At 30.5% G+C, this 25,404-nt stretch overlaps 1 protein-coding gene across 34 annotated transcripts in view; it reads right to left on the bottom strand.

Annotated features, from left to right (window-relative positions):
* Positions 1 to 25,404, bottom strand: part of LOC139493321 (adenylate kinase 9-like) — a 44,472-nt gene that overhangs the window by 9,803 nt on the left and 9,265 nt on the right. For 2 of the 34 annotated variants that reach the window (XM_071281601.1, XM_071281609.1), the window contains exons 8-28: positions 24,564 to 24,692; positions 24,078 to 24,152; positions 23,443 to 23,684; positions 22,537 to 22,717; positions 21,072 to 21,231; positions 19,807 to 19,860; positions 18,193 to 18,222; positions 16,420 to 16,551; positions 10,717 to 11,020; positions 9,706 to 9,933; positions 9,175 to 9,299; positions 8,775 to 8,792; positions 7,014 to 7,100; positions 6,068 to 6,121; positions 5,740 to 5,786; positions 5,345 to 5,377; positions 2,680 to 2,857; positions 2,157 to 2,278; positions 1,769 to 1,987; positions 1,201 to 1,397; positions 9 to 233 (exon numbers count right to left, since the gene is read on the bottom strand). In XM_071281601.1, coding sequence (XP_071137702.1) covers positions 9 to 233; positions 1,201 to 1,397; positions 1,769 to 1,987; positions 2,157 to 2,278; positions 2,680 to 2,857; positions 5,345 to 5,377; positions 5,740 to 5,786; positions 6,068 to 6,121; positions 7,014 to 7,100; positions 8,775 to 8,792; positions 9,175 to 9,299; positions 9,706 to 9,933; positions 10,717 to 11,020; positions 16,420 to 16,551; positions 18,193 to 18,222; positions 19,807 to 19,860; positions 21,072 to 21,231; positions 22,537 to 22,717; positions 23,443 to 23,684; positions 24,078 to 24,152; positions 24,564 to 24,692 — 2,840 coding nt within the window. Of the gene's footprint in view, positions 1 to 8; positions 234 to 1,200; positions 1,398 to 1,768; positions 1,988 to 2,156; positions 2,279 to 2,679; positions 2,858 to 5,344; positions 5,378 to 5,739; positions 5,787 to 6,067; positions 6,122 to 7,013; positions 7,101 to 8,774; positions 8,793 to 9,174; positions 9,300 to 9,705; positions 9,934 to 10,716; positions 11,021 to 16,419; positions 16,552 to 18,192; positions 18,223 to 19,806; positions 19,861 to 20,499; positions 20,560 to 21,071; positions 21,232 to 22,536; positions 22,718 to 23,442; positions 23,685 to 24,077; positions 24,153 to 24,563; positions 24,693 to 25,404 lie in introns of all 34 variants that reach the window. The other 32 variants (XM_071281602.1, XM_071281605.1, XM_071281607.1 and 29 more) reach the window with 32 other exon arrangements.

Here is a 25,404-nt window from a genome sequence, read left to right as displayed (position 1 = left end):
AGACTAACTTGAATGGTTCTTTTTGCCAGAAAGGTTGTAGTATATTATCCAACACCTCAGCTGGTAAGGGTTCCTCTGATTCCAGATTATTTTTAATAGCTTCCTCCTCCTCTGTGTATTGTATTTCCTCTTCCTCTTGGTTTTCTTTACTCTCACTTTCTGATTGATGAGTATCTGAGGGTACAGGCAGTCCATCAGGACCAGTAACTCCTGCTTCATCTTCATCTGGTTCCCTGTTTAAAACAATATTAGGATAATTTTAAATTAAAGTCATAAGAAACGAGTGACCGGTGAAAAATATTGTTCTTCCAATTCTTAAACCAATGCATACAAACATCATAAACTTAGTCTTCTGTGCTCGAATTTATCATTTTTTTCGTGTTAATATCGTATAATCGTCAATTTTTTTTTCAATCGGTCAGTGTTGTTGTGAAAATATGGCAGGTAATTAAAGTTCGTGTTTTAAAGCCGAAGTTTAACGATTGTCAGCTGTTTGTCAACAATTGACGAAAAATAAACAAAAAAGCATGGAAATTGAGCACGTGTTTAACATGTAAATTCAGATAATAGTTTATTTTAAGGACATCCATGCGTATTGTGGTCACCGGATTTTTACGAGATGGGTCACACTGAGGTCATCTTGCATACGGAAAATATATCAGGGGAATAGCTTGCTGGAAGGAAGCAATTCAAATAAAGTAAACTTCTTCTAAATATGAATAAATTAAAGAATTTTCTTCAGAAAAAAGTATATGTACATAAGTTTTACAATGAAAACTATCAATTGAGTTATAAAAAACATATGTAATATTTTTTTTTGATTTGAGGTTTCTTATGACTTTAAATTGACGAGAGTTTGTCATTTATTGCACAGTTATAAAATACAAGTTTTAAATGTTTTGATAAAATTACCATTGACATACATAATTTTTACATATCCATATACTCTTACCTATTGTAAGATTGACAATATATATTAAAAAAAATTGACAGATTGCAGCCAAGTCATGAACTAATTTAAGTTCTTTGGTGTAAATACAAGTAAATAATAAAATAAATAGCAAAAACAATGAAACTCTAGTCTGATATATATTTAAATTGAAGGTATTTCATCATATATTCTGATCATTTTTCAAAATTATTCCCCATTTAAATAATTCCTCGTCTAAAACAATAATGTATGATAAAATGATAACTCACTCTTCCTCCTCTGGATCTGGTAGATTGTCTTGTTCATATTCTGGACCTATTCTCTTTCTTGTCTTGTGTATAATCAGTTCCTGTAATCTGTCTCGGAATGAGATATGGAACAGTCCCATCTGTCGTGCCATATTGCGTGCATGCAGTGATTTACCTGCTCCTCTTGGACCAAGCATTAACAGTCTTAATGGTGGTGGCTAAATAAAAGATTAAGAAAAATAACTAACTTCATTATTGTTCTAAAAGACTTTTCATTAAGAAACTTTCTTTCTACTCGAGTCAATTCATATTGTTATGTATAAATATTTGCCTAAAAGATATAACTATGTAACATGTGAAACTTACAGTCAACTAACATTTCTTACAATGCAGATGTAGTAATGCAGTCCTACACTATATTCTTTTTAAAATACATGTATAAGTCTTTTGAAAATCTATAAATAATGTTTGAGACTTTCATATTTTTCATTCCATTATTCATTAATGGAGAGGGATTCAAATTTATTTGTACGAGAAAACTACAATTTGAACACTAAAATAGTGATAGACTTCAAATATCTTACTATACCTGTAATGGTTTGTCTTTAGGAAGGAAATCTTCTGGAGTGACCAAGAACTTGTCTCTAGCTTCGTTTGTAGAGAAATAGTAGGTCTTCTCTCTGTACTTGGAAGCTATCTCTGGGTTACCAGGATACAGCACAAAGTTCTCTTTCAGTGCCACAGGACAGAACCAGTTAGTGTCACCCAGAGGTTTCTTTTTGCCACGACCTCTATTGGTATCTTCCTCCTATGAAAATAAATATGAAAAATTTATATTCAACCAAAATTTAAAAAGGATGTTAACATAACTATCCACCAAAATTTATTTTTTTGTAAAATCCTATTTAAATTATTAACAAATCTAAACAAATAAAAGAAGATTTTAATCAAAGACCAAAGTGTTAACTGGTACTCACCTCCTCAGCCTCTTCTTCCCCTTCCTCTTCCTCAGCTGCTGCATCAGCATCATTCTGTAGATCCTCCTCTTCCTCATCCATATCTGCACCAGATAATTCCCAGGCCTGAGGTTTGAACTGTTCTGTTAACATAAAGTTCATCACAAGTCAAAAATAGAATACCGGTATGTTGTCTTTCTCAAAGTATGAATTTTAAGTAACAAAACTCTATACTTATTTTTCTCATATTGAATATCAAAGCTTATTATTCATTCTAGAATGTATCCACTCATTATAAGACAAAATGATGATTGAAAATCCTACTTTTAAGGATATTCCGTAATAACATATGGAAAATTCCTGAGAATCTATTTTTCAAAATAAAGATATAAATAAGGAGATATTGTATGATTGCCAATGAGACAACCATCCACTTAAGTTCAAATGAAGTGGATGTAAGCAATTAGAGGCAACCATATGACCTTCAAAAATGAGATATTTTATCAGTTTTATCACATTTATCAGTTCAGCTTTAAAGACTTACTTTCTATACTTAATGATGATTCTTCTTGTATGGCCTCAACTGTTTTCTCTTCCAGATCAATCTGTACTGGGTCAATAGAACTTCCACCAGATATAGTGGCCAGGATGTTCCCTATGTCTCTGTCATATTCCTTACGTTTCTCTTTAAAGTCGTCCAACTCTGGGCCCTCTGGAACTTTCTGTTCATGAGTTTTAAGAAAAAGTCAAATGTTAATAAAGGAAAAATTGAGTTGAAGAAACACTAAATTCAAAAGGCAAACTTTTCTAAGATATTTTAATATGACAAAAAATTTGCACACATTCAAAAAAGATTTTCACACAACAATAATCAATATCACTGTGAAACTTATATTAGTTGCTGATTTCTGCTAACAAGACATTTTTACATAAGTATTAAAAAACTATAGCAGATGTCTTTAATGATGAAACATAAGCATGCCAAAAATATTGTTTACAGCAAAAATCATTCATGTTTCAACCCTCATTATCTCCCTTAATTTTAATTTAACACAATTAGGTTAAAAATTGGCCTGCTAAAACAGATTTCATTTATACTGTAACAATAAAAATATAAAATTGAAGATATTAACAACTCAAAAAGCAAAAAACACAACAACAAGCTTTATAATAAAAAAAAAAATTAAATGTTTCAACTTCTATATAAAAACATAAATGGCTGAGTCACTAATAGCTTGAATCTGGTGTCTGTTATTACCTCTTATCACATTATTTTTACTCTTTTGATAAAATATAACAAAAATAAGGTTATATATTATTTATTTTATTTGTCATGTTGTAAAGGAATGTGATAAATGATGGCTTAATAATTATCATGATTTAGAACTGGACACTTTGTTAGGTTATAAATGCAGTTAAAATTTAACTAGAATTGGAATAACATATAATGATATTGGAACAGGTGAATTTTCTAGGATTTATTTTTTAACCAATGATAACGCTAACACTGATGTTTCCAGGATAATGTGATAAGACGGATAACATGGATATTTCCAGGATCATGTGATAAGACGGATAACATGGATATTTCAAGGATCATGTGATAAGTGGGATAACAAGGATGTTTCAAGGATCATGTGATAAGACAGATAACATGGATATTTCCAGGATCATGTGATAAGTGGGATAACAAGGATGTTTCAAAGGATCATGTGATAAGACGGATAACATGGATGTTTGAAGAATCATGTGTTAGACAGATAACATGGATGTTTCAAGGATCATGTGATAAGACAGATAACATGGATGTTTCAAGGATCATGTGATAAGTGGGATAACAAGGATGTTTCAAAGGATCATGTGATAAGACGGATAACATGGATGTTTGAAGGATCATGTGTTAGACAGATAACATGGATGTTTGAAGGATCATGTGATAAGACAGATAACATGGATGTTTGAAGGATCATGTGATAAGACGCATAACATGGATGTTTGAAGGATCATGTGATAAGACAGATAACATGGATGTTTGAAGGATCATGTGATAAGACGCATAACATGGATGTTTGAAGGATCATGTGATAAGATGGATAACATGGATATTTCCAGGATCATGTGATAAGATGGATAACATGGATGTTTCCAGGATCATGTGATAAGACGGATAACATGGATGTTTCCAGGATCATGTGATAAGACAGATAACATGGATGTTTGAAGGATCATGTGATAAGACGGATAACATAGATGTTTCCAGGATCATGTGATAAGACAGATAACATGGATGTGTGAAGGATCATGTATTAGACAGATAACATGGATGTTTCAAAGGATCATGTGATAAGACGGATAACATGGATGTTTCCAGGATCATGTGATAAGACAGATAACATGGATGTTTGAAGGATCATGTGTTAGACAGATAACATGGATGTTTGAAGGATCATGTGATCAGACGGATAACATGGATGTTTCCAGGATCATGTGATAAGACAGATAACATGGATGTTTGAAGGATCATGTGTTAGACAGATAACATGGATGTTTCAAGGATCATGTGATAAGTGGGATAACATGGATGTTTCAAAGGATCATGTGATAAGTGGGATAGCATAGATGTTTCAAGGATCATGTGATAAGACAGATAACATGGATGTTTGAAGGATCATGTGTTAGACAGATAACATGGATGTTTCAAGGATCATGTGATAAGTGGGATAACAAGGATGTTTCAAAGGATCATGTGATAAGACGGATAACATGGATGTTTGAAGAATCATGTGTTAGACAGATAACATGGATGTTTGAAGGATCATGTGTTAGACAGATAACATGGATGTTTCAAGGATCATGTGATAAGTGGGATAACAAGGATGTTTCAAAGGATCATGTGATAAGACGGATAACATGGATGTTTGAAGAATCATGTGTTAGACAGATAACATGGATGTTTGAAGGATCATGTGATAAGTGGGATAACAAGGATGTTTCAAAGGATTATGTGATTGATATGACGGATAACATGGATGTTTCAAAGATCATGTGTTAGACAGATAACATGGATGTTTGAAGAATCATGTAATAAGACGGATAACTGGATGATTCACTGATCATGTGATGATAGGTATTCAAGGTATGCAATGGATAACATGTTCATGTCCAACAAACAGGAGAACATTTCATGTGAACATAAAAACAGAATATACCTTTATAACAACTGGTTTAGCTTTCTTTGTTTTCTATAAAATTTGGAAATACAGCATAATTCATATATCTTAACCCTTTTAGTATGTTGAAGACTTTACTATTTAAAAAATGATATTTTTACATCCATAACTGGTGTTATGGTACCTAAAGAAAGGACTATCTCGGATCATGATTAAACATTATGTAGCTTTGAACTTTAAAATATCATATAAAATCAAGACTAAAATGTACATGATGTAACTTGAAAACTTTTTTCCTCCTACATATAGTATTCTTTCATGGACTTTTGAATTTCAAAGAATGAATATTAAGTAACTTTTTTAATACTGTGATATCAGAATGAGCAATAAAAACCCATGCACACAACCAAGTACCAGAAATGTTCTATACTAACCTCTTCTTCCTCTTTCCTAACAGAGGGTTCTTTAACTGGTTCTTCTGCTGAAAGGAGCAATGGAATAAAAATAATTAACAGAAGCAATCAACGACATATCATATTCTTCATTGATTTATAGGTTATAAAGAATTCAATAGCAAACTTTACTAGAGAATCTTTTTTCTTTCTGATCTTAGTTTTTTAAAGGGAACACAGAGGATTCAGTTGGTTTTTTTTTCAGATTTTAAGATGAACAGATAATGAAAATTACTGTTTATAAACATATATTCTGACAACTCACAATAAAGTACAAAAATTCTCTGAATATTGTCAACTTGATATTTACCTTCTGTTGTCTCTGTTTTTGTTTCTTCTGCATCTGTTTTTGTTTCCTCATCTTCTGAAATAAATCAACAAATAAACTAAAAAAATGGCATTTTATGCTGGCATCCTCTGTAAACTTTCTTTGTTGTATTTTTGCGATGAATAAACAAGATCATAAGAATATCATAATTGAAAATTCTTATTTGATCATTGTTATTCAACTTCCAAAATTACTCTTTTTGATATCTATGAAAATATCTGATCATACACTTATCTTCATCAGATAATCAATACAGGTAAGTTTTTATTCCTAATTTTTTATAAATATCTTTGTGTGTATGTGTTGATCTTTTTCTGTCATTTATTTGTTTTAATCAAACTTGATAGAACCATCGCCACACTATCATTGGAGCAGTGTAGTTTTGTTATGATTAGTATAACAAATTGACAAAATCTTTAAACTGTATATTGATTCTAGTGAAATAAAACTTTGTTGTGAGTGCTAGTGGATGATTCTGTGAGTTCATTATCATATCATGCAATGTGAAATTTAATGTTAAGTCACAATCTCCTATTTCCAATGCACACAACCAAGTACCAGAAAATGACAAGCTTGATACAAACTTTTATGGAATCAAAGCACTAAAATATTTTTTTTCAAAGATTGACCAGACATAAAAAGTATTAATGAGAAAACTACTTTGATTTGCTGTTCCTGGATTTCCATGCCACAATATTTTATTCAAAATAAAAATCTTGTTTAATTAAAATCTTTATTTATCAGAGTTGCCAGTTTTCTTTCAAGTGTTACATTGATTGAATAGGGCATCCAGAAACATGTATTCCTTCTTCCCCTCCTAGGTTTCATATTAACACAAATAGTTACATATATAAAAGGAAATTGGAAGGTTGTAAATCAGGAGATTAAGTTGAGTAATATTATTTGTATAAGGGTCATATCAACGGACCTTTTGTTTCAGGTTCTGCCTCTTTTTCCTCCTCCTTTTCTTCCCCCTCCTCCTCCTCTGGCTGTGCTGGTGCATCACTTTTACTTGCTAGACAAACATGCATAAAACCACAGTGAGATCAATCATGCATTAAAACAATTAGCCATTAGACTCTAAACTAACATGTGCAGAAGTTATCTCCCTTGTCACAATGTAAATACTTTATGAAATCTGTTTCAATAAAACCTACCCCACGTCCATCTTTACAACAGATAAAATCATCATGCTTTTAAAACATGCATTGTATTTACAGAAGTATTTTGAAATTGCATGCAGTAAAATTACGATTACTATATATATGTGTTTTGTGAAAAAATTTACATTTCTTGGTCACAAGAACTTGTTTCGGGAAACACTAAAAATTGTATTTATAACTTGTTAATTTCTTTATTCAAAACATAATTAAGTGTAAACAAGTCATATATATCTAATATTTTCTGGATATTACTCAGACAAGTCCTATATTTAACTCCATTGAAATAGTTTTTACATGATTCTGAACTCTGCACATGTTAGTTTATGAATCTGTCACTGTACATGTACCATAGGTGAGTGTTTAGCAGTGAAACATGCATTCAATGTTGATTACATGGTATTCCTTAACCATACACTATGTTGTACACCTGTGTAATTTTCATGAAAACCATGCACCCATATTAAGTTTACACCAAGCAGTCAAAATTTTTAGGTGTTTTACAAATGAAAATAAAAACATTTTTAAAAGTGTGTGTTTTAAAATTCATCATCTATCACTCTTTGTTATCATTTAAAACAATATTTTCCAATGTTTTTCAATAATATGCCATTAGCAATATTTTTAAAGTATGAAAAGGTTTTAATATTATATTAAAAGCATTGCAAGTATATCTTAAATAATAAAAATAATAAGCTTGCAGAATGGATAAAGCTAAATATTCTAAAAAGCAGGTTTAATAACTGGAAATTGTGAGATCATGCATATGTTAGATCTAGATCAGTATATCCTTTTACTGATTTTTGTCTTAACTTCAACATCTTTATATTAAATTGAAGACTTTGATGTCGACATTCTACACAATGTTAAAGAACTTGCAAGGACTATTTGAGATAATAGGCAGCAGTTATTAAATTGCTTTTCACTTAGGAAAAATTTCCTTTGATTATTTTTTTAATCTCTATTTTCACATTCTTGTCCATAAAATATTTCGTTTGTGAAATTAAAATTCCTGTTGTATTGCAAATTTGTTTTTACTTACATGTGATAACTTTGTCATTATATAGCATATATAAAGTAAAATGGAAATAAATAAAGCATTATATAAAAGTATGAAGCAGTGCTACATATTAATATTGGCATGCTGCTCTGTTTAATCAAATGCATCATATTTTAAACGTAAACAGGGATTGATCATACCCGAAAAATAATACCTCCAGCTTTGGACCAGTAATATATTTTATATTGATTGGCAGTTGATTTATACTAAACTTTCACTTCATTGCTCTTGTCTATGTTGTACACTTCACAATCAAATTCAAATCTATAACAGGCCTATACATATTTTCATTATAATTCGCATGATATGAAGGGCAAATAATTCAACTTAACTGTAACAGCTCTACATTAAAGGTATAAATGTGAATAAAAAATATAATATAATAAAATGTAAGCATATTGATTGGTTACTGTGCAGTAATGTTTATAAATAGAGTGATTATAAATTAAGCATAGAATGGACAGCTTACCGATTGATTCATTTTCATCTATTTATAGAAAACATTTATTATTGACTAAATTGTATTAAAAAAATATTTTTTTAATCAGACCTTGATAAAACAGGTATTTATGGAAATGGGTCACTGAAAACAAAGCTTTATTCCAATTAGCAGGCAAATTCATTTCTACTGACGCCAACATGTGCACATCTTAACGTTTCTTTCAGTCAATGTGAAGGCATCAACTAAACACCAACTTTACGCCTTTATTCTCAAAACCTCAAAATTTGCTATCTTTTTAACCTTGACCTAGGCATACTTAAAAACACAAACAAACAAACAGGCATCATGATATGATATGATAAAGTTGGATTTCAAAAAGTCATTGAGGCGCTTTAAAAATGCTGTGACTGTTATATTTGTCCCTTACCATCCTCTTCCTCTCCACCACCTTCTTGTTCCTCCTCTCCTTCCTCTAATTTCCTCAGTCTTTCTTCTTCTGCAGCTTTCTTTGCTGCTTCTTCTTCTGCCCTCTTTTCCTCTTCCAACTTTCTCCTGTAATGAGTATTATAGTTATGACTATGTATGGGACATTTTTACAAGTTTGATTTTAGATGTCAAATGATGTTTAACCCAATCATAAATTGGGAACTTAATCCCAATCAAATGTATTCTTCTAAAAGTTCATATCAGAAAATGGATAGACAGAAACAAGACACCATTACATTTTTGATGTAAAACACATTTTTCTGAAACAAACTGCTTTTTTATTGTTTTGAATACATGTATTTTTGGCAGTCAGATGTTTACATTTTAAATGTATATATATCTAATCTATTACATGAATATCTTATATATGTGTAATGTCCCAGATCATCCAATGTTTGAATGTACATACATTGCTAGTACTTCATGAATATCTTCTGTGTTAGGTCTCAGGATAGTTATGTAGTTTAATTACCTTTTTTCTTCCTCCTCTTGTTTCTTCTTTTTCTCCTCAGCATCCTTCCTCAGTTTAATCTTGCCATCAATCTCCTCCTTGTTAATTAAGTAGTACCTCTTGAGTAAGAATTCACCATTATCACTGTCCTTGAGGCAAACAACATCATCAGGAAGGACATTCTTCTCTATAGCCATAGTCCACTGGTCCCTGGTTCGTGGAAAGTTATCAAGGATCCAGCCTCCATTCCTGAATAAATATTATAAAGTCTAAGTATTTTAGCCATTACTTTTAATTCAAAGCAAAAATTTTGTTCAATTATTTTAAATTTCTTCTTCCATTTGTTTTGCTTATTCTTTTGGGGTAAAAAACAATGTGTATTTATTTTTAGAGTCTTTCAAAATTTCATGCAGGTTTATAAGTTTGAAACGGAACTATGCAAAAGAACTGTAGACTTATATTGATAAAAATATTCTAACATTCTTATTTTAAGTTGTCCTATAATATAAAATTTCATGCCCTAGCTCAGAAGTAAAACTTCTGCACCAGATTTGTGCAAAGTATAAACATCAGGGCGTTTTATAGCTGACCATACAGTATGGGTTTTGTTCATTGTTGTAGTATGTAAATCTGTTAACCTCCACAACAAATGGACTGTTGATGGACGGTTGTCTCATATCACATATCGTTATTTCTATATTACAAATAAACAAGAAAAAGAACATAAATTATGGTGGTACCTAACACTACAGGGAGATAACTCTGTAAAATCAGCTAAACGTTTTAATTACATTGTGTTGTTGAGGTTGGGGTATTAAGATTCTCAATGATCAAAATTAGTGTTTGTCAAACTGCTATATAACCAGTGTATTTTTTCTGATAAATTGGTGGTTCAAATTTTTAAAATTTTTGTATTTTTGTCAAAGGGTCAAAGTAAATTCTTTATCAAAATTTTATAAAAATTAAACGAGCCAAATTCATTTTAGTGAAGGTGTTGGGTACCACCTTAAAGGCCAAATAAGGTATACATACAGTGGTCCCTCAGCATTCTGGTCTCTTTGTTCTTTCTCTACATCTTTGATGGCTTTGTCCAGGATATCTACATACACTTCAGGTGTCAATGTCACCGACTGCTTCTCTGCCTCTTTTACAGCCTCTTCTACCATAGCTATAACCTCGGGATGGTTGCCATCAACCTCATGTACCTTTGGAGCCTCTGGTTTTTCTGGTTTTCCAGCTTCCGATTCTGTTTTCTCATCAGATGATTTTCCTCCTTCACTTTCTTCTGGTTTCTTGTCCTCATCTGTTTCTGTTGGCTGATCATCTGTGACAACGCCTGAAGGAACAGAGTAAATACAAAAATAATAAGTAATGTGTCACATTAAAACAAAACAAATATTTCACATATTAAATAGATTAAAGATAAATAAGATAAATATTAATTTATTTGACTGTCACATATTGATCTATAATAAAATCACAAAACAACATCATGAAAAAAAGATCAATACCCAACCTTAAAAGTCTTATGAGATTAAGTTATATGAAAATGTATTTAAAGATTTGTCTATTAGAAATTATTAAAATTGAATCTTTAACATGCAATGACATGTTTAATTACATTCTAAGTATTGAAATGTAAACTGCACAATTAGGTTTTTTTTACCACTAAAACAACGAATGTTTCAAAAAAATAATCTTTGGAAACTGTCAAAACCATGAAATGAAATAAACATGTTAAAATCCTTTTTATTCATTTAAAAATTATTACTTTAAGAATTTCAACCAATTCAGTATAATCAACATAATTTATATAACAATCAAAAAGTCAGAAAAGATTTAAATAGCATAAAGAATTTGAAAGATATAAACAGAAAATATAATTATTACTGCATATGGTAAATTTGTCTAAAACAAAGTGTACATTTGCATTAAGACAAAACAGACACGTAAATCTGCACTAGTTCTTACTCTTTTTTCACTCAAGTTCAGCATTTTGCAATTATTCAACAAATAACATATTTGAGAAGATGAGAAGTCAAACAAAACTCTCAAAGCATTACTCCAAAAAATCTGACCTTAATATGGGCCTTCCTTAAACTGTAGGAGAAGCCTATGACTTAGTACTTGAATGTATGTACTGTAATCATTTAAAATGTAATAATTAAAAAAAGAATAGCTAACAAAAGTCAATCAACTGACGGATTATATCTATTTTTTAATGTTTTTAAAAACATATGGTGTTGCTTAAGTAAATCTTAAGTCATTTTAAGTATGCCTTCATTTGTAGGAAAATGAATTTCAATGCTCAAAAAATATTTAAATGGTGAGAGTAAATTTGACCAGATCAACCCAGAGCAATAGAAAGAAAACTAGTAAACATTTGTATGAGTTTGATTGTAAAATTTTTCTTGAATCAGCTTATACATCTAATAAGGATACAAAAACTTTATTTTAATATAAATCCACAAAAAATTGAATATTTGAACGGTTTTAAATCTCTTTTGAAGAAAACACATCGAAAAAAGCTTTAATATCACCAAAGGATCTACACTAAAGAAGATATATATAAAGAATTAAAAAAAATAGTAATATATATCTTAATATGTTTGATTAATTGAAAATGATACTAATTCTAAGTAATATAGCCTAATTAAAGATGTATCGTCAAAACAATAATTTACTAAGAAAATTAAACTAGCATCTAGTATTACCAAGAAAATGACGTTTTGACTAACTAATGTATCATGTTATTTGTATAAAGTAATAAGCATGATAAGAGCTAATGACAGACTGTAGCTAGTATGTATTTAGTAAAATTAAAATAAATCAAACTGAAGCCATCATAAATGAGGTTCATTCATTTCTGTTCAAATATTGCCTTGCAGATACTAAATATATGAAAATAATGAGAAGTGGTATGATTGCCATTTACAATTTATCAACAAATTCAAAGGAAGTAGATGTCTATATTTGGGTAAAAAAAAGAAAGAAAATTAAACAGATATGAACCTTGTAGCAAAATATAACCAAATGCAACTGTATATATGTAACATATAGTTAAAGGTGACAATAATTTTTCTTGAACACAGAACATTGTATCACTCTTACAACTTAGCAAGGGTTATTCATTCATATATTGTTTAGGTGACCCAATGTCTGAAGAAATTTTTCCCTTCTGTCAAATCGTGAAATAAAACAATATATTTCCTCCACAACTCATATACTGCTTTAATCTAGACGATGCAATAAAACTTAAGCAGTCTTTTGTGATTTACTGGGTAAATGTAGCAATATAGGGCAACATTATAATATTTGAGATGTGGGTGATAAAAAAAATTCTATATAAATATATGTGATGGTTAAATCTTGATGTAAACACATACTCTACTAGAATCATTCATAGTATTTCCCATGGACTACTAAAACTTTCCAAGATGTACACACTGACAAACAATTGTCTCTGACTTACTGTCCTACTTAAATCTTGATCTCTATGAAAAACTTGGAACATTTTGAAACAAGCCAAACAGTGAAAGTATTACTAAATCAATGATATGAGGCAAGATGACAAAAAGCTGATGATTGACTAAATAGCTGTCATGTATGTAAAAAAAAAAACTAGCTGATCATGTATGTCACATAGCAATAAATAAGCTGATGATTCACTAAATATTTTGATATCAAAAATCATAATAAAGAAAAAAGAGTTGATGATTGACTTAACAGCTATCATGTTTGCGGTATAAAGTAAAAAGAGTTGATGATTACTAGATAGCTATGGTGTATGTGTATAAAGTAAAAAGAGCATGATAGCTTAAAACATATTCTGTTATCAAAAATCAAAATAAAGTAAAAGAGTAAATGATTGTCTAGATAGCTATGATGTATGTGTATAAAATAAAAAGAGCTAATGACAGTTTAATATTCTGCTATCAAAATCAAAATAAAGTAAAAAGAGCTAATGATTGACAAGGCAGCTATCATGTATGTAGTTACAAGTAAAAAAGAGCTGATGATTGACTAGGTAGCTATCATGTATGTAGTTATAAGTAAAAAGAGCTGATGATTGACTAGGTAGCTATCATGTATGTAGTTATAAGTAAAAAGAGTTGATGATTGACTAGGTAGCTATCATGTATGTAGTTATAAGTAAAAAGAGTTGATGATGGACTATGAAGCTATCATGTATGTAGTTATAAGTAAAAAGAGCTAATGATTGACAAGGCAGCTATCATGTATGTAGTTACAAGTAAAAAAGAGCTGATGATTGACTAGGTAGCTATCATGTATGTAGTTATAAGTAAATAGAGTTGATGATTGACTAGGTAGCTATCATGTATGTAGTTATAAGTAAAAAGAGCTGATGATTGACTAGGTAGCTATCATGTATGTAGTTATAAGTAAAAAGAGTTGATGATTGACTAGGTAGCTATCATGTATGTAGTTATAAGTAAAAAGAGTTGATGATTGACTAGGTAGCTATCATGTATGTAGTTATAAGTAAAAAGAGTTGATGATGGACTATGTAGCTATCATGTATGTAGTTATAAGTAAAAAGAGTTGATGATGGACTATGTAGCTATCATGTATGTAGTTATAAGTAAAAAGAGTTGATGATTGACTTGGTAGCTATCATGTATGTAGTTATAAGTAAAAAGAGTTGATGATGGACTATGTAGCTATCATGTATGTAGTTATAAGTAAAAAGAGTTGATGATGGACTATGAAGCTATCATGTATGTAGTTATAAGTAAAAAGAGTTGATGATGGACTAAGTAGCTATCATGTATGTAGTTATAAGTAAATAGAGTTGATGATTGACTAGGTAGCTATAATGTATGTAGTTATAAGTAAAAAGAGTTGATGATTGACTAGGTAGCTATCATGTATGTAGTTATAAGTAAAAAGAGCTGATGACTGACTAGGTAGCTATCAAAATCAAAATAAAGTAAAAAGAGCTAATGATTGACAAGGCAGCTATCATGTATGTAGTTATAAGTAAAAAGAGCTAATGATTGACAAGGCAGCTATCATGTATGTAGTTATAAGTAAAAAGAGCTGATGATTGACAAGGCAGCTATCATGTATGTAGTTATAAGTAAAAAGAGCTGATGATTGACTAGGTAGCTATCATGTATGTAGTTATAAGTAAAAAGAGTTGATGATGGACTATGAAGCTATCATGTATGTAGTTATAAGTAAAAAGAGTTGATGATTGACTAGGTAGCTATCATGTATGTAGTTATAAGTAAAAAGAGTTGATGATGGACTATGAAGCTATCATGTATGTAGTTATAAGTAAAAAGAGTTGATGATTGACTAGGTAGCTATCATGTATGTAGTTATAAGTAAAAAGAGTTGATGATGGACTATGAAGCTATCATGTATGTAGTTATAAGTAAAAAGAGTTGATGATTGACTAGGTAGCTATCATGTATGTAGTTATAAGTAAAAAGAGTTGATGATGGACTATGAAGCTATCATGTATGTAGTTATAAGTAAAAAGAGTTGATGATTGACTAGGTAGCTATCATGTATGTAGTTATAAGTAAAAAGAGTTGATGATGGACTATGAAGCTATCATGTATGTAGTTATAAGTAAAAAGAGTTGATGATTGACTAGGTAGCTATCATGTATGTAGTTATAAGTAAAAAGAGTTGATGATGGACTATGTAGCTATCATGTATGTAGTTGATGATTGGCTAGGTAGCTATCATGTATGTAGTTATAAGTAAAAAGAGCTGATGATTGACTAAGTAGCTATCATGTATGTAGTTATAAGTAAAAAGAGCTGATGATTGACTAAGTAGCTATCATGTATGTAGTTATAAGTAAAATTAGCTGATGATAGACTAGGTAGCTATCATGTATGTAGTTATAAGTAAAAAGAGCTGATGATTGACTAAGTAGCTATCATGTATGTAGTTATAAGTAAAAAGAGTTGATGATTGACTAGGTAGCTATCATGTATGTAGTTATAAGTAAAAAGAGCTGATGATTGACTAGGTAGCTATCATGTATGTAGTTATAAGTAAAATTAGCTGATGATAGACTAGGTAGCTATCATGTATGTAGTTATAAGTAAAAAGAGCTGATGATTGACTAGGTAGCTATCATGTATGTAGTTATGAAGTAAAAAGAGTTGATGATGGACTATGAAGCTATCATGTATGTAGTTATAAGTAAAAAGAGCTAATGATTGACAAGGCAGCTATCATGTATGTAGTTATAAGTAAAAAGAGCTGATGATTGACTAGGTAGCTATCATGTATGTAGTTATAAGTAAAATTAGCTGATGATAGACTAGGTAGCTATCATGTATGTAGTTATGAGTAAAAAGAGCTGATGATTGACTAGGTAGCTATCATGTATGTAGTTATAAGTAAAAAGAGCTGATGATTGACTAGGTAGCTATCAAAATCAAAATAAAGTAAAAAGAGCTAATGATTGACAAGGCAGCTATCATGTATGTAGTTATAAGTAAAAAGAGCTGATGATTGGCTAGGTAGCTATCATGTATGTAGTTATAAGTAAAAAGAGTTGATGATTGGCTAGGTAGCTATCTTGTATGTAGTTATAAGTAAAAAGAGCTGATGATTGGCTAGGTAGCTATCATGTATGTAGTTATGAAGTAAAAAGAGCTGATGATAGACTAAATAGCTTTCAGATTTCTAGTATAAAGTAAAACCAGCTGATGTTAGTTAAGACAGCTATCTTTGTTGTATCTTCACCTTCCCCTTCAGATTTTTCACTATCGCCTTCTTGCTTTTCACTTTCTCCTTCTGGTTTTTCAGCATCATCCGATTCTTTCTTTTCATCACTTTTACTGACTGCAACGGTCTCTCCTTCTGTTGTGGTTCCATCTGTGATTTAAAGGATCAAAATTCGTCTTATTATTCTAATCCAATTATGTTATAGAGAATCCTCAGTGAAGTGGAATCATGATGATTGATACCAACATAAATCAAAGACTGTGAGGATGATATTAACCAAGATAAAGAAATCATTTGACTGACCAGTTTGTAAGATATATTATTTGATACCGAAACCTTAAATGCATTTCATGAATGCAGAGAATACTTTAAATCTACACCAATTCTTGCAGGTTTCTCACTTAAGTGTGTAAAACACATGTCTACCTTTTCTTATTTTGTTTCAAGCAGAAAACATTTGGATTTCATAAAAAAACGTTTTGTTTTTAAAATTACCATTTACCATAGGTCATCAATCAAGTACCTAGATATTAAGAAATGTTAACATGTTCCAATTAATAGCTTGGGCATACCGTGAATTCATTTATTTTTTGGGGTACCATTAATTTTCATGGATTAAGGAAAATTTGCATTTAGCAGTCTGTAAACATTTCGTTGAATTTGTGGTCCCCTTCTACCAATGAAATCCTCAATAATTGGTATTTAGTCAATTTAAATAAAATTCCCAGTATGAGAGGAAATGTAAAAATTTACAGACCAATTACAGGACATACATGTCAAAAACATTAGATACAAGATAAATGTAACATTTTGGCAATTAATACTTTCAACATACAAGATCAATCGTATCCTGGACATTATGGAAACTTATTAATATTCTCTTTTACAACAAATCAATTCAAAATTCGAATTTTGATTGAAATTAATTTTCTCAAACTGTTACATCCTAGCAACTGCATTCCCATCCATCAAATGGAAGTTATTCACAATAATCTTCAATTCTTTAGTCAATATTATGGTTACAATTATTAATTTATATTATACGATCACATGAATATAGTACACAATCATATGTATTTCAATTAATGTATAAATCTTGATATTTATAATATCAACACTGACTAAAAACATAAATAGCATATATACAAACAATATAAGTGGAGAAAATACATATAAAAGTGAAATGCAGGTGCAAATATATAAATTATAAGAAAGTGAAGAAAATAGTGCTGTAGGAAAGAAGATGCTGATATTAACATAAACAAAAGGGTATAAAAGCATGAGGTGTCTGTTGATATCACAGTCTGAATCGGTTAACTTTTTGTATATATTAAAAAATACATGTACAAAAAAACAATACTTTCTTCTTTGGTTTAGTTCAATACATTCAGTCCACTTACATTTCTCTAGCTAAGGCAATTTCATTTCAGAATTTTTTCGAAATATGACAGCATTCTTCTGCTTGCATATTGAATAAACCTTTGGATTTTATTTTGAACCTGATTTACTTTACAAATTTGACTTTAATAACATTCTTGTTGCTGTCAAAAAAAACCATAGTAATAAATTTTAAACACACTAGCTCATTTTGGAACACCTTAATCATGTTAATAGTTTTAACATTCATCCATAATCGGCCTCCATATTTTCATCTTTTGTGGTCTAAAAATTATAAAAAGTTGTGTAATGGTGGGTGCTATAGAAAGCCGCAAGAGTTGATTATACAAGCAAGGGACTTATATCAAGCAAAGGGAGATAATTTTTAAGCAGGGGAGGTAATAATGATCTTACCATCATCAGAATCTTTTTTCTCGTCATCTTCTAAATATATAGCAACAGAACATGTTATTCTAGGTACTAGACTTTAATAGGAGGTTCAAATGCATTGAAAATATCCTTATGATAAATCTCACTATGAAAGTGCCAAGATTTCAAAATAAAAGTTTAATAAGTCATTATTTTAATATGAATAAAATTTACCAGAAAGTTTTCACTATTCTATTAAAGCCATGAAATATGAAATGAATGTTTTATATGAAAAAGATGGGAATTAAAAGATTTTAAACTATTACCATTTTTGACACACATTTTGTGAAATCTCAAAATATATCTCTTTAATAGAGTAAATTCCCATTAAATGTAAATAACAAATATATTTAATAATGGTGTATGTTATAAAAGGATTACAATTTAAAATATTATACAAAATGTTATGGTGATAAGAATTTAAAATCATGCATATTAATTCATACCTGTGAAAGTTATATGGTAAGCTTATGTAATATATGTATATATATATATATGACTATTATACTGGCATGCATTCAAATCAGGCAACTTTTCTACATAATAGTGTATCTTTACAAAAAAAACTTTACACAATGTATTCTACATTTAATATATATTTATTTGGCTGCTTATTCAGTTTCTATAAGTACTGTGAATTCATTAATTTTCGTGGATATGGGAAAACTTGTATGTTCATGGATATTTAATTTCGTGGTTTTGCCGAGGTCTGCATGCAAGCATATAAAAAAATTGTCATTCGTTGAACATTTACTTTTGTGGTTTGCCTGTACCCATGAACAATGATGAAATCAATGAAAATTGGTATTCAACGAATAATAATGAATCCACAGAAAAAATTTAGAAATGCCATTTCTTTTCAAACAAGAGCAATCTTTTATAATTTTTCTGGGTTCTTATTGAGGTTCATAAATAAATCAACAGGAGATGGGTTAGAAGCACTTTTGATTTCACCCTGCCAAATATAAAATTTAAGTGATTTATTTCCTATAATTTTCCAGACTATCTGTCAAACCACCAAGAAATTTAAATAGATTAGTGCCTTCCTCCCTACCGTAACCACATACACAATATAATGATTCTGTATCAATCCTAAAGAAAACTTTAACCATGCACAATGATGTAAAATGTATGTAAAGGGTTGGTGTGTAAAACATGTATTTATGTTTATGAGATGAAGATTTCACTTCAAATATTTTAATTTTATCCAAAGATATGTATAATATTAATGCAGAGCTCAGGGTTTTTTTAACTAAAAAATCAAATTATACATACACCATGTACAAATATCCTTTATACAAAATATAAAATTTCACTGAGTAAATGTACAGATGTCTGTGACTTCAAGTGAAAAAACGTAATCAAATAAATACATTACTTCTGTGTTAAATAACCAATATAAATGTTAGTGATAGGGTCGTGAACTTTGTTTAGTGGGTTGTGAACTTTGTTAAGTGATAGAGTCATATATTTTCGATAGAGAGTTTTTACTGTCATTCAGGAATTTGGTAAGAAAACTAAAGGAAAGTGACAACTAATCTATAGTGCTACAATGCTAAATAGATGCTATTGAAACATGCAAGTGGTAGTCATGGATACCTTCTGGTATATCTTGTTCTTCCTCCTCCGCTTGTTCTTCTAACATAGCTAATTCTGTACACAAAATTACACAATTAACACATATACACAAGTTAATCTACACAATACACATAACAGACTACAAAGAGTGTTACAATTGGGCTTTGAACACACAAATACTCAGCCCATACATGACTAATGCTATTCTACTACCTTTGGGTTCAGTCAGGATATTCATATTTAAGTTTACCCTTTTAATCTTGATTCTGATAAAGTCTAGAACTAATTGATATTTCAGAGGTGTTTAAAAATAAGATGACCTTCAACAAAAGTTTAATTATACTTCGCCTACGTATAACATGATGATAACAGCTGTACAATTCAGTAGTCCATATGTAAAGAATTTAAGTGTCAAATACCTACACTATTGTCTATGGTCATTCATGTCCTAATGAAATGAACTAAAATTCTCTACACAAAACTACCAATTAAAAATCAAATAACAGAAAAAAATAACAAAAATTTAAAAGAATGAAGTTGACCAGCATAAATCATCTGTTTGTCATTAGCTCAAGATAAAATTATTCACCAACAAAACTTTTGTCTTTATGTTTTCTTCTTTTCAATCACTGACAACTAGTATTTTAAAATGATGATTTTTGCTGGTAACTAAGGACAACTCAAATAGAAACCAAAAGTCAGCTAACTCCTGACCTAATGTAAATGTTGTCATCGACTCTCTTTCTGCTTTAGTTTTCTCTTCTGCTGCTAAGGCTATTAATGGTCAAAAAGAACCACAAATGTCAATAAAATTGGAGAAATTTTAATACCCACGAACCAAAATGTATCAGGTATCATCTAACACCAATCATTGTTGCAAATCTTTACAAAATTAAATTCCTAACTACCAGTAATAAAGTTAAATATATAAATCTATATACCATGCTCCAAGGTAAATATAATAAGAGGCAAAATTACCTACCAACAACATTAGGCTTAGATTTGTCTTGTACAGGACCAACTATTCACAATCACAATAATTAGATGACAATTAGGCTGATTTCTTTAAGATGAAACTATATAACAATTACCATCAAACAAAACATTTCAATACTTTAACCAAGACATGTGTTTTTTCAGTCAAACATATTTAAGTTTCATGCAAGACACAGGATATTACAATTGGTACACTTAAAACTTTTTTTACACCAAGTTAGAACTAACTGATCATACAGTGTTAAACACAATTCTATTGGTTGAAGTGTCAAGATTTCTTATTGGTTTACCTTCAGCTTCTCTGGCAGCTTGTTCAGCCTCCATTTGTTCTTTCATTTTCAGTTTTACAGTAGTAATAGCAGTTTCTGTAGCATCCTCTTTAGTTTTCTCAAGAAATCTTTTCTTTTCTTCATCTAAATGAGGCTGTATTATGGCATCCATATCTAAAACCTGTAACATAAACAAGTGTTCCATTAAGATTATAATACATTTTTGACCCAAAAATTGACTCCATAACTTCAGAATCTTTTGAGATATATAATCTGCATCTACATTAAAGATTACATCGATCAGGCCAGCATTTTTTAATTTGTTGGTTTACGGATCTGCCGACCCGATTTTGCCGATTTCCAGAATAAAAATAAAATTGACTTTCATGCTTTTTTTATTCCCGCCGACCTTAACAAATGCATTATCCCTGGAAAATAATTAAACAATCTTTTTTTTTTTTTATGAAATGAAATGCTTTAATCACTAACAAAATTGATAACACTTTCTGTAGTGAAAAAATAAAACTTCCAGTTTACGTTTCTAAAAATTGACAAATCAATTATAAATGACCTTGAAATGTCGTTTGCGCATATAATTTTGCGAACCGAAACCTGTGTTTAAAACCAACTACACAATGAGTTCGTTTCCCTGATTTGTAATCAGTCCGTAAGATGCATCATCTGATAGAAATAGACTTGTCCAAATGTACACAGGTGGAAGACATCAAGTTAAAGTACTGAATATTAAATAATCATTTTGAATTTTCTTGTTTTATAGATAATAAAAAAATATCGTCCATTTGGATAAAAAAACGGGAATGCATGACAACAGATTAACCCGATATTCTCGTTTTTCCAGTTGACGAGTCTATTTCGTTTTTGACACGTGTGTTGAAACTTATTTTCGTACGACGTTTTTACATTTTTTTTCTTTATCAGTTTTCTTGCTTGAAGATCATACTTCAACAAGTTTTCTGGAGTTGATAAAGAGCTACGCGAATCTGTTTTTCTTGTTTAATTTCGTCTTTTCCGTGCACCCCCCCCCCCCCCCCCCCCTTTTTGTACGGAAAATTATTGGAATGTCATGCGATGTTTATTACAGCTGAGCAATAAAATTGCATCTAACTAAAATCTAAGAAATGATGACAAAATAGCATAACAAACATATTGTCAGAAAGGTGAAATATATATTTATTTGCATATTTTTCTGTCTCGAAAGATATTTTTTTTCTTTTTTTTCCCGACCGACCGACCCGACTTTTTCATGGGGAAAATCCGTAAACCAACAAATTAAAAAACCCTGGCCCCAGTATTAAATGTTAAATACTGCGGCATGAAGTTAAAATGTTAGACTTACAGTTGGTGAAATTTGGTGATTTTGAAACAAGTGGTTTACTCATCTTTAATACTAGCTAGAATATAGAATAGCAAAACTCTAATAAAAACATCTGAAGGAGAAAAGTTATATGCCATAAATTAAACAAACCTTTGCCCCATATTTAGTGGCAAGCAGATGACATAATGTTGTTTTTCCTGACAAAGGTGGTCCCATGACAGAGAGTTTACATGGTGGCCGTGGCTGGGGTGGCAGTAGGTATGGCCGTGGATTCTTCATGAACTTGGATATGGCATCAATACTTGACAAACAGTAAATCTTATCTAGAAAACTGTAAAAACACAAAATTACAATTTATTCAAATAAGGTAACTTTTAACACGTCTCAAAGCATACCTTTTATTTTCCTATAATTGTACAATGAGATAAAACATATAAACCCTTCACATGTATTTATATTTTATAACAGATGCTCAATGATCATTAGTCTAGATATGTGAACCCTTTAATAACAAATTGTTCATCGTTTATAGCCTTAATTACTGAAAATAACAGTACACATAGTATGTGCATGGTATGGGCTTTGCTGATTACTGAAAGCCGTATGGTGCCCTAAAGCTGTTAATTTAAGAGTCATTCAGTCTCTTGTGAAGAGTTGTTTCATTGGCAATCATACCACATCTTTCTTATATACACAAGAGAGAAGTCAACAATCAGTACAAATTTAAAAATGTTGGTAAATGACCTAACCACAGGTATAAAACAACAGAAAAAAAACCCAGATAAATCACATACTGTGGATTCATTATTATTCGTTGGATACCAATTTTCGTGGGTTTCGTGGGTACAGGTGAACCAGGAATTCATATGTTCAACGAATTACAAACGAAATCGGCAAACCACGAATTCAGGTATCCACGAAAATGTAAATTTTCTTCAATCCACGAAAATTGATATCCACGAAAATAAATGAATCCACAGTATGCAAGAAACAATCTGATATACTGATATAAAACTCAGGCTTACAGAGATATCTAGATTTAAACATTGACTATACCTGACACAAAATTCTGGTTTTCCAGGTATAATATTTCCATCATGTAAGGCAACAGGACAATTTTTCATCCATCTGCTTCGACGCCACCTGAATCGAGGAGCAACCATTCTCTTTGGACCAAGAAGTCTCATTAACTCATCAGCCTCAATGTCCTCTGGGACATCTTCCTCATCTGGGTCAATCAGTCTCATTGGAACAGCAGCTGGTCTCAACACAAAACAATTCAATCTTGTCATTAATTGCTGAAACATTAAAGAAAAGATTATAAGTCAAAGCTCTTACATAACAATGTTTTGGTTTTCATGTAATGATTACTACCTGTAATAAAAGAATTGCCATTATAATTCTAAAGTTACTAATTCATGGTTTTCTATTGGCAATTTGAAATTTCATACTTTATAAACAAGTTGAAGAAAGAAAATTTGCACTACAAAGTTACTTTATATGTGGATTACAATTTTCTTGGTCTTGAGACAAAAAAAAATCTTGAAAGATTAGTAAATAAGTCGTGTAACAAATTTGTGAATGACTGTGTTTCATTGGGTCTTCAAAATTCTTCAGATTTTATTATACTGTGAAAAGAAGTGTTGTGTTAATGCAAAATGTTTAACTAAAGTCTGATATTTCCTACATACTTTGAATAGAACTGTCTGTGACTGATTTCCATCCATCTCAATCAGAAACTGCTGATCATGGTCTGCCATGTAATCCTAAAACAGAAAACACATAGTACTTAGTCAAACATACAGTAACTGATTATGTCTATAAATACCTAATTTTATTTACTTTATTTTAATTTAATTTCTATAAGTACTCCTATTTTCTTATTTCGAATACTTCTTAGAAATCTATATATGTTACAAAATGTAAAATTCTGCATCAAATAACTGTAAATGTACTTATTTATGAAATTAGCAGAGTCTGTTGAAAAATGAGTTCTCAATGCTCTTAAACTTTGTACATTATTTTAAACTTTCTTGAGTTGAGTGTCACCATCTTTTGGAGACAAAACTTATGTCTGCATAAAATTTTTAAGCCCAGTATCTATGATCAGTTTCGCTTTAACTCTCTTCAATAATACTATATACAATTTCAAAATGACTTTTTAATTATTGACTGACCTCTAGTAATCTCAGCATGTTAGTTTTATATTTGCGTATATTATCCCCCACTTTATTGGGAAGATCTTCTGGTCTTCGTACAAGTCTCTCTAAGGTCTCTGGAGGCAGTTCTTCAACCATCTCTTCTTCCTATTATTTAGAATAAAAATGTTAATGGATTTTGCTGTTTAAAGATTTAAATCTCCAAAAATCAATCAAAGAGCTGAAAGCTCTGAGGAAAAATGACGCCACTGTCTCTAATATTGGGATAGTTTTTATGCAAGTCTTGATTTTCACATACCTTAATTAGTTTAACAATGGAACATGTCTCGTAAGCATATAATTAATATTTGTATATGTGTGAAGTGAAGGTGAAGGTGGCTGTGTTTTTTTTTAAGACAAATGAATAGGTCAAGACTACCTGAATTGTACAAATAAATACCGTAGAAAGGCTTGTTTATTTCTCACTGGTACATAGTCTGAATCCGTGTCCGTTCGCGCCCATTCACGTTTGCGCCCACTCATGTTCACCCCCTTTAACTTTCACACCCTACATGTTCGCACCCAATCTTAATTGGTTTTGTGTTTAATAACTCTGTAAGCAAGTGTTTTCTTATAAGTATAATTGTTGTCATTGTCTCAAAAATAAAGTGTTGAATAAATCTTAATCATGTTTTGGATAGGGTATTGTTAAAAATAATAATAATCCTTTCTAAATAAAGTGGTATTTTGTCAACGTTTTATTTTGTGTTGAATAACTCTTAATCATGTTTTTGTTAGTGTATTGCTATAACTTTGTTTCATTGACTGTTTCAAAATGAAGTGAGATTCTGACTATGTTTTTTTCTGTGTGTTGAATAAA

Source organism: Mytilus edulis, chromosome 10 (genome assembly GCF_963676685.1).
Source record: "Mytilus edulis chromosome 10, xbMytEdul2.2, whole genome shotgun sequence".
NCBI classification, from domain to species: domain Eukaryota; kingdom Metazoa; phylum Mollusca; class Bivalvia; order Mytilida; family Mytilidae; genus Mytilus; species Mytilus edulis.
Note: the sequence above shows the minus strand (reverse complement) of the source record. Positions and strands in the feature narration are given on the sequence as shown.